The sequence below is a fragment of the Cyprinus carpio genome, chromosome A18, assembly GCF_018340385.1.
Source record: "Cyprinus carpio isolate SPL01 chromosome A18, ASM1834038v1, whole genome shotgun sequence".
In the NCBI taxonomy this organism is placed as follows: Eukaryota; Metazoa; Chordata; class Actinopteri; order Cypriniformes; family Cyprinidae; genus Cyprinus; species Cyprinus carpio.
Window position 1 is genome coordinate 1007235 of NC_056589.1, and position 10653 is coordinate 1017887.

The 10653-nt window shown below is 34.8% G+C and overlaps 1 protein-coding gene across 3 annotated transcripts; it reads left to right on the plus strand.

Annotated features, from left to right (window-relative positions):
• Positions 1-2945: 2945 nt before the first annotated feature.
• On the plus strand, positions 2946-10092 carry LOC109070451 (interleukin-34-like). Of its 3 annotated transcripts, XM_042774727.1 has the most exons (8): positions 2946-3294; positions 4668-4806; positions 5106-5215; positions 6675-6781; positions 6985-7062; positions 7832-8032; positions 8291-8453; positions 9317-10092. In XM_042774727.1, exons 3-8 carry the CDS (start codon positions 5176-5178, stop codon positions 9355-9357), a joined length of 630 nt encoding a protein of 209 aa, XP_042630661.1. In that variant the 5' UTR covers positions 2946-3294; positions 4668-4806; positions 5106-5175; the 3' UTR covers positions 9358-10092. The 3 variants fall into 3 exon arrangements, with proteins under 3 accessions (XP_042630661.1, XP_018942572.2, XP_042630662.1); XM_019087027.2 differs by lacking the exon at positions 4668-4806; XM_042774728.1 differs by lacking the exon at positions 4668-4806 and having other exon boundaries at positions 3015-3065.
• Positions 10093-10653: the final 561 nt, after the last annotated feature.

Consider the following 10653-nt stretch of genomic DNA (forward strand, 5'->3'; position numbering starts at 1 on the left):
TTCGTCTCTACATGGATACAGCAAATATGTTGTGGTTTTTAACTTGTTGGGTGGAGGGTGGGGGGGGGGGGCACTGTGTACATAAAGCATGCGAAAGTTTTATTAAATGCAAAAAGATGATGATCCTTGAAAAACTGAAGAAAAGTCTGCAGGAAATCAGGAGGATTTTTCTGAAAAAAAGATGCTCTGAAGTTCTTTTGAATGGGGTTATTTTAATTTCAGCTCAGGGACTCATGAACAACCATCACAAAACAAAGACAGTCATAGATCATCCAGGTAACCACACACAATATTAAGAACCAAGGGTTCCCACACTTTTGAATGGGGTTATTTTAATTTCAGCTATTTTTTTGTCTTGTGGACTATATGTAAACATCTTTTATGTAAAATATCTTAGGACAGTACTAAATAAAAAATAACATGCATTTAGTATGATCTGTTATTTTGATAAAATTATTCACATTTTCACAGATTCTGCGATGGGTTCCCAAACTTTCACATGCCACTGTATAATCATCCAAACCAGAAAATCTGAAAGAAATAGTTCTGAGAGATTTTGTAAATAAACTTTACGTTCTCATGTACTTCCGTGTGTCACAAGACTTGCTGTTTGTCTTTAACTGAGCCCACAGGCAAAGGCGGGTTTTCACTGTTTTCTTAAGCCTTATTTTTTTCTTGGTGGAAGCCCCATAATGATCATGCATCATTCTCATGACAATGAGTCATTGTTTGATCCCTTAAAAATGTTCAGTCTTAGTGAGTTAATAGGCTTTTTATAATTTGTTTCACAAACTATTAAGAGTGGGATTTTAAATCTGTTGGATATTTTTTTCATAGATTGCTATCCGTTTGCTCTTGACCTGACAACCTACTTAATTTTTGTTGATTTGAAAAGTCCTTTACTTGAGATAACGGTCCAACACTGCTAGTGTAATGTGTATATAGTGTGATGATCTAGATATTTTCACTTTAGGCTGACTTCTGCCGTGGGCTAAAGAGACCGCTAAGTGAAACTATTGACAGTACCAAAATAGATACCAAATATGTTGATGTTCTTTTTAAAATCCAGAATGATGCAAGTTCTCCATTGTCACAGGACTGAATTTTGTAATGCTTTTATTTTTGAAATTGTATTACAGCAGTAGTTATGTAAACATAATGCAAATCACTATTTTTGGCGACACGGATTCCATTTCATTAATCATTTTCTATTTTTTTTTTTTTTTTTAATTTTTAAAAAAAAAAATTAATTACTTCAGTCAGTGGAGCATGACGAAAGTGAAGACAGGCTATAATAAGTATTCCATTAGAGTGAGTCACATCCTGGTCACACTAAAACCCACAATGTTAATGAAATGAAAACCTATTTTCTACCACATTCCCCCTACAGTCCTGATATCACTTTAACTGCACTCAATCATAATTCATGAAGTTTTTCTTGAGAGTAACCCAAATTCTTGCAAAGTCATGCTGTGGAATAGAGTTAGAAAACTGAGCAATATGAGTAAGGCCACAATGTTTGCAAGTCTACTTGACATGAGATATATCCTGAGAGCTTGTTCCAGTCTGGTGTGCATCTATAGTCAATAGTTTTATGATCTCTCGGATGTAACATTGTACTATTGCAGCAACCTCAAAATTGCTTCTGACTCTGCTAACAGAAGGCTATGATTGTTGTTAGCATGATTATTGTAATTTGTGATCTAAATCCTGGATCCTCATGTCACCAAATCCAAGCCTGGATGGTTGGATAACTCTTGAATTCTCAATGTACCCCAAGGATGTGGGCGTCTAAGAATATTCTCTTTAGGGTCTATGATGATGGGGGCCAACCCATAAAAACTGTCCTGGGCTCTGAATTTAAGTGAGGAAGGGTTGAGGGATTGTGGAGGGTTTATATAACATGGTGATGTTTAAAAGTTTTCTTTCACTGTTCCATTGGGGAGTTTCCATATTGATGTGATGTCATTTCAGTTGACAGTGTTTTGACAAGTTTTTTATTTTTATTTTTTTTGTGGCTGGTTGGGGCACTCGAAATGTCTCTCTCATTTGTCTTGGGTCTTGAGTGGCTCTGGTCTTTAAGACAGCATAGATAGAACTATCATCAAGTGATTATGCCCCTAAAAATGTTATAGGTACTGCAAAACAAGGGGGCCATTGTAGCCATTGATAAAGCAATCTTACGCACAAGGCCAATGTGCGTTGGTTTCCCATATGCCCGTTGTCCATTGTGTCATGAGATGAGTCAGTCCGAAAAATCATTTTGTCATGAAATTCCTAAAAGTGTCCAACTGTGCCAAGCCTGTCACCACAGAACCACAGTAAATATAGGGAATAAACTAAAAATGAGGTTTACAGGGAAAATGGACCATACTCATTTACTGAAGGTGTTGTTGATGGTTTATCAGTAATAGTTTTGGTGAACCAATTTTTTGGCTGGTGTCAATTTTTGTGGTCATCCTTAATATTTTAAAACTCCAGAGGTTTGGTGCAGTATATGTGCATTATTGACTATAGGTGGGTATTTTTTTTGTCACAAATTTTCTGTGAACAGTCGATCGATGTTTGTCTTGTCCACTTAAACTTTATGAAAAGTTTAAACAAAATATGATAGTTTCATTTAATTTTTGTGACTTTATATTATAACGTGATGAAGGCAGTAGATGTGTAAATATTTTGACCGCTTCTACAGACGATCGAGATTAGCGCGCTCTGTCTAACATGTAAACTTTTGAGTTTAAGTGGAATATGAAATATTCGAAAACGCTGTTGAAACGTATTTACTTGTATTTAAAAATAACTTTAAAACAACCAAAATAACAAAAACCAAAAAAACTTTAATAAAGACTCTTTCAGACTCTTTATAATTGGTTGAGCGGCCATACAAAGGCACCGTATACTGTTTCATCGCTGTTTTAGTTCAGGAAGGCTGAACCCTTTTTTCAAACCCAGTCACCGATGAGTTAAGTTTATGTAGACCCAAAGTGAAAGTAACAAGTCTCATCGACTGTGGCTCTTTACTCAGCGTGTTCACTCGTGGTTCCTTCGAGTGGAGAAGGCTGTAGGTGGGTGTATATAAACTTAACATAAAGAAGTGTCATAAAGAAAAGGGAGTTTCCGAGTAATTTGGGTGGACGTTGCATTGAAAAAGGGTCGAATTTACTACTATTAGTATTCTGCATGCCTGGAAGTGTCAGCGGTCATATCTACAGGGTTAAGCAAACAACTGCCGTTTACTGAAAGTACTCTACAGATGGTTTCCCGATGAGGTAGCCGAAGTCATCGATTCGAAAGGTTTGTGGCTTTGTTTATATTCGTTGTGCTGCTGAATTGTTTTGCGTGTAAATGCGTCTTACATTGAAATTAATCGTTAACAACACGTTTCATATCTAAGCCAAGGTGCAACGATCCGGCGCAATCACCTGACAGATCGCTTTTCATTTGATTTGATTAGATAACAGGTGAATTTTCAACATGTTCTGACACCAGAATTTCATTGCTAAATCAGCAGTTTTATGTCGATAAGTCAATTGCATGCGCATGAATGTTATAACCATAATTTATGAAATGTCTTTGCATTCATGATATATGATGTATTGTTTTAATGATACTTTAATTGTTTTAAATTTTATATACTTTTGTATTATTTTTACAAATTTATTCAATTTTTGCTATCTTTTCATTTTTGAACCTCAGTAATTCATTGCGTTTACTTGATCTATGCACAAGATCATTCTGATATTAATCAGAATTGTTTTAAATCAGAATTTCTCTGATATTAATCAGAATTTGGTCATATTCTTATGTTCTTATTGTATCTTCTTCTTAATCATCTTCTTCTTAAGCATCATATAAATGTCTTAACTTGACTACCATAAATTAAGCCACTTTTCCAGTTTCTAAATCTGAATAAGTCGGTGAATGAAATAATCAGAATTGTTTTTCATATTGGAAATACATCCACTATTCCAACTGAACATTCATTTATTTCTGTGCATGTCCAAATGTTCTAGGTGATATTGGATGGTGTTGTATAAAATAATTTTGTGTGTGTGTGTACTGTAACATTGTATAGAAATGAAAAGAAACGTCATGATGCACCTTTCACTATAAAAATTTTGTGATTTGGCATCTCTAGTATTTCCAGAAGTTTGTTCTAAAGGCATAACCAGAATATTAGCCTTATTTGGCAATCAATGCACACGTAAAATTGTAAATATACCAATAAAAAGCTGGCTTAAATGAACAGCACTATATGAAGAAACCGCATGAAATGTCTATGCAAATGCAATCTGTCTTTTTCTCAAAAGTTCCACTGGCCTCATCCCACATTTGTCAAAATCTGCATTCGATTAAGAGAGAAAAATTTCAAACAGATCTTTAAGGTGGGGTTTTTGATCCATGTAGAGAAAATGAACTGATTGTGAAAAAAAAAAAAAAGATGAAGTTACATAAAGGATATGATTTGTTCTGGCTTGTATTCAGTACTTCATAGATTCTTCTTGGACGTGGTGCTGCTTTACAGATCCGCATTTTTTTTTTATAAGTAAAGGCATTTCTAAAAATGCCACAAAAATGTAAATGTAAATTCTGTTCTACATATTCATCACTTGGCTATTGGTCAAAAATTTGCTGCCTGTGTCAAGACATTATTATATTCCCTTTAGGATTACAAGGAATTTAAATTATTCCTTTCAAAAGAAGAGAAAAGAAACAACATCTGGATTTGTTTTATGTCACTGCACAAGTTCTGGAGAAGAAAAACAGAGGAACATTATGACAGAGCTCCAGCCCTTCAGATGAGAAGCGTTCCCATTTCCTGCTTCACTTAGAGTTTTTACTACTTTTGTGTTTTTGCCATTAAAATCAGACATGCCAGATCATAAAAATTTTTTTTTTTTTTTTTTTTGATATTTAAATATTTTACAATCCAAAACAAAAGTAAATGAATTCAGATTTTTCATCAATGGTTCTCTTTGTCCAGAAAACAATTTAGGAAGGCAGTGATGTGCACAGAAAGTCATGTAATGGTCAGAAACTGGTGTTCAGTGTAGTGTGATATTTGCTCTGACTCTATTCTGTTTTTTTTGTTGTTTTTTTTATAGACCAAGAAGTCAGAAGAATTTTCTGGAATTTCGACCCATATTACAGAGCAAGCAGAGTATAAGCAGAACCATGATCCAGTCTGAATGCTTGCTCCTCAGGGGGCTGCTGGGTAAGTAAAGTCTAGTAATTAAGTAATTTAAGTTGTATAATGCAAGGTATCGTTCCAAGAGGATACTGAAGATCTTCATGTGGGAAATTTGAATGTGACAGTACTAGACATAATTCATTTTTCAGTGGCCCTGCAGAAAAACATAAAATGAGTGATTACTTTCTCAGCTAACAGGAAACAGGCTCTTGTGCATTTACGTAAAAACGAATGTCTGAGAATTTCTGTGGGTGATTACGTGAGCTAGATTAGGAAATTGTTTACGAAGACTGAGTGTGTGGTTTTAAAATTTGTATATCTGGTCTTTTGCTTCTTCTGAAATGAGTGTCAAACTGAACATATGTTTGCGGAGAGCTACTGCATATGCCCCTTCTTTTGAAGGACTAAGACGTGACTGCTAATGTCACCACTTCCTGTGTTCAGGAGAAAGAGAGAGAGAGTGAGTGGAGACTGATAGATGCATAAGGTAAAAGAGAGGGCAAGGAGGGGGATACCAGGCCAAAAAAGCCAGAATAACTTAGATGGGAGGAGGGGGTTGAGTGGTTGGACACCAGTAAATAGCCCAGGTTCTGTGGTATGACAAATTCCTCTGGCCCTCGGAAGTCTGCTTCATGGTCTCTGAGACTTTGCTGACTGTCAGTCTCTGGGTAACTGCCCTATAGTGCAGCTCAACCTCAGAGGCCAACCGCACTGTGATCCACAGCAAAGTGACAGATGACTGCCGGTGCCTTGTCTTTCCACCCTGGGTTAGCCAGTCAGAATCACTTAAATTTAACAATAAAAGCTCGAGTTAAAATAGACACATGATCAGCCTCAGGTTTACTACCACGGTTAATCTGCTTGAGTTTGACTTTATCTCCCACAAGCACTGTGTGATCATCTCATGCATATTATGCCTCCTGCTTTTAACAACATGTAGACTGCAGAAGCTCTTGTGTTGTGGAATTATGGCTTGTAAATTTTCATGCAGCTTTTGTTTTTTGTGCCTGGTTGTTTTTTTGTAATAGAATATGTTTAGAGAATTTTCTTTTGCAGCAGCGCTCAGTGTTTAAAAAAAAAAAAATTCCTAGTAAGTTGGCCTGTGGTTGGAGGTTTGCGTCTTGTCACAGTAACTTTGACACTTTATGCATTGTTGCCTTCAATAAAAAACAATTTAAAAAAAATCAAGCAAATTATTAAGTGACATTAATATTACTAAACTAAAATATATACTCCATCTTCAAAACATTTATGAATAACTTTAAAATAAAGACTTTTATTGATACTAGACAAGGCACAAGCCTTTTAATTACCAATAAAATCATGTGAAGTTTTGTATTAAAGGATTTTGAATGTGTTTTAAAACAGGGCCATACCTTGTTGAGCTGAGCATATTTTGATGTGACGTTTATGTGTAAACCAGCAACCATTTCTTGATTGACATTATGTTAAAAGCCATCATTTTCTTCTTCTGTCCTTCTAGGTTTTATTTGTCTATTAATAATGTGCATGAGTGCAGCACCAGATCTCTGTGTACCTCTGAAAACAGTACGGGAGAGCCTAAATTTAAGCCAAAGGAGACGTTTTATGGTAAACAGATGTATATTTTATTAAATTTATGGTGTTTATATTCTGAAAAATGACAGTTGTAAGCTCTGTAAAGTTTACATGGAAAGATATTTAGAACATAAAATAAAAAGAAGAAAATATACAACTTAATAGTAATATAAATGTGTAGCATGAGACATGAATTAACGACATGCCAATAAAAGGTTTTACATGTATATTTACAGAAAATGAACTTTCCTATTAACTATACTATTCAAGTGTATTATGAGGAGGTGTTCAGACTACGCAACATCAGCAGATTGGTAAGTCTTTATCACACTGACACTGTCCCCAACCAACCCTCTGACTCACTTTACATTACTTAAAGCCACACTCTTCACAACTTCCCACACAAATTAACAGTTTTTTTCCTATTTGTCACCTATTGCCAGATATTTCAGACGTGTGACTTTCGATAGAGTAGGCTTCTCAGGGCCTATAACTCAAAATACATGATGTATCTTACAAAACCTGTTCAACATATCTAGATCATAAAAATACTGTATATATATAAAATACTAATAATAAGATTAAAAAAAATATACAGCAATTCATAATACAGTAAAAACTGTATTATATAAAAAGAAGTTATAAAAATGGTTCGAGATTTCAAAATATATGATAGAAGACAATCAGACTTTTTTTTTTTTTTAAGGACTTTTTAATGGACTTTTTAATGGACTGAATATAAGAAACACTTACAATCAGACTTATTGAACTGTTAATGGTAGTTTTTTAAAGAGCTATTAAGTTATCAACTCCCCATGTTATATTGTATACTGCTATTAAATAAGAGGGAATATACAAACTATTTAGAAAAATCATATCATTTTGTTCCTGTTATCTGGTAACTAAACTGAATTTGACCTAACCTGGCATAAAACCTTTGACCTTAGACCTAACTAACATTACAAGACTCTGACATTGTAAAAGAATACATGCCTGTATATCATAACCATAATTGAACATTTTCCTCATAACTGTTCCTGTTCTTCTCATTCCTTCTTGTTTATCTCTCACTCTATTCTCTAGAATATGAGTAATGAAGAGGAGCCAGTGTTGAAGAGAGATTTACAGGAGTTGTGGCTTTCGGTTAGTCAGCGGGGTATAAAGAGGGTGTTAAGGGTGCTTCCAGAGAGACATCCAACACGCCAGAAATACCTCTCCAATCTGGAGAATCTCTTCAGAAATTTTGAGGCGGTTTATGCTCAACAGAATCCCACAGATGAAGAGGTTAGAACAATGATGTGATTTCACTTTTCAAAAGTCATTCACACTGCTTACAGTATCTCTAGCTAACTCTCAAACAATTTTTCTCCTTTTGAATACAAGCATTAGTTTTAATTAAAAAATATCTAAAATTTTGAATCTGTCCAATCTGTGTTGCAGATGTTATTTGTCATTTGAGTGATATATTTCCATTATTTGTGTTCAATAATAATCTAAATGTGTGTGTGTGTGTGTGTGTGTTTGTATCCGTTTAAAAAAAAGAGAGAACCTCCAGAGAGAATACGAAACATCTCGGAACGACTGGATGACACAACTTACGAGGGATGGAAGTCTGTTACACCCAAGTCATTATTGGACAACTGTTATCGGACCATGCTTTGCCTGTTCAAAGAATGCTTCTCAAAAGAGGACGACAGTTATGATTGTAAGTGAAAATGGAAGATGTTTAGAATGGTATATATATTAATGGAACCTGCTTTTTGTTCATTTATGAGACTGTAGACTAACTGTTGATCTGCTAAACATTGATTGGTTACATGTTTTACCTGTGTGAAGGCCCACTGAATCAATTCCACAAAACACAGACTACATGTCTTTGGAATCTGGAGTTTTTTTTTGTGGAGGTGGGGGTGGGGTTATGGTACTTACTCATTGGTGTTTTGAGGGTTTGAGGTAAGGCAGTTGAGGTCCTTCTAATGATTGCTACAACTTGGAAAAGTTTGGGGAATTTTGGAGTCCAACCTCAGGAAGGGATTCTTCCACCAGTCTTCCAAATGTTTGTTGATAACCTCACGCAACCCAGCTCACGCACACAGTAGCAAAAAGATGCAAACTTTGCTGTTTGTTGATGCGTGTCTGTGGTTGACCATCAGCCTTTGTGAATGAGAAAAAAATGCTAGGGGATTGAATCAACGTCCTTATCCCCTCCATGGTGAATGAAATGGTGGCATGATTCAGGCGTTGAGGTTGTCTGAAGCATGTAAAGTACTTTAAAAAGCCCACATGTTGTTACTAGCCTGAACATGCCTGGTCTATGCCTTCTACCAGTTCTTTGTGAAATGATGTTACGGTGGTAACCCTGAACATGAAAATCATTATTGTCAACATAAGCATTCTTTTTATTTATTTATTATTTTTTTTAAAGAGCAAAAAAATAGCAGCCTTTCATTTAAGGGTTATCTGAATAATTTCACCCAGACGTTCTAATGAGCAACTTACTGTATCATTAGATGTGATATCAAAATATGTGACCACTTATCTATGCTCTTTCTCTTTGTTCATTTCTAGATTGTGAAGTCAACTGGAGGAAAGGGAATAAAACTACATAGCAGCAGATCTAAGTAGATCTGATCCTGTCTTCGTGTTGCTGGTGAAGGTGTAAAAGGGTGTTACCTGGTTTATGTAGAGACACGCAGTATGCTTCTGTGCCACTTGTACTAGTGATGTCACTGACTGCCTCCACCGGTCTTACCTATATGGAAAAATGCAACAGCCACTCTATTGACCTCCATCCACCACCCGCCAACTTTCATATTTATATTTTGTATTTTTCTAATAAATGATCATGTATGTGTATGTGTGTGCTCTGTAGAAGGGAGCAGCTTTGACTCTTCCCTGTAGCATTTACTATTGCTAATTCCAAAAAAGTCTTTGCCACTGTGACTTATAGTTTAGGAAAATACATCTTTTGTCCTTGATGTATTCCAAAAAAGTGTATTATCATTGCCACGTTGTAAAAGATTTAGGTAAGCTGCATAAATAACATGGAGCTTCTTTTGAACATGTATCATTTCCCTGCAAATGTTGTGCTGACTGCTGGCCTGGTCGGCATTGTTGCTTTTACCCAGAGGCTCTTTACTTTGTGCTTTACTGCTGGTTAAATGTTGAAAGATTACACCAAAGTATTCCTATAGAAAGCTTCAAGGTGATAAAGAGGGTTTTTAATATCAGATTTGCATATGTTTTATACACAGATTTGAATCTAGGTTATTTATTTGGAGAATGTTAGAATGTTCTGGTAACTGTTGTAACATGGCTTGGAAAAATAAACCTTTTGACTATCACCCCACATGTTCAGATGTACTGTTAGTTTTAAGTTATGGGTTTGTTTTCTTTTCAACCACACTCTCACCTATCACACACACATACAGTACCTGTTGGCTTTACTATATCAGTGTAAACATCTTAAGTAATAAAGCTGAAATAAAATATTAAAATTAGATATAAAAAACAAACTAAACATGAGAAAACTTGCCTTGGAAACTAACTGAAATAAGTTTAACTAAAACAGAAATAAATTTAAAAAAAGTTAAAGAGAAAAATATTTAAAATAACAAGAATAAAAAAAAAAAAAATTTGGAAAAAAAATCACATAGCAATAGTACTAAAATTAAAATGAAAACTGAAAATATAAAAATAGAAACCACTTTAAAATATCATATTCTACTATAATAGTATATAAATAATATTAAATTAACACTGGTCCTGAACCCTTTGCAACCCAAATTTTGCAAAGCAATGTTCTTAAATATCAACAACAACAAAAACAGATGTTGTGGGGACAAATTAAAATATGAAATAGCTTATGTTTACATATTGTACATTTTAATTTTAGGGTTTTCAGG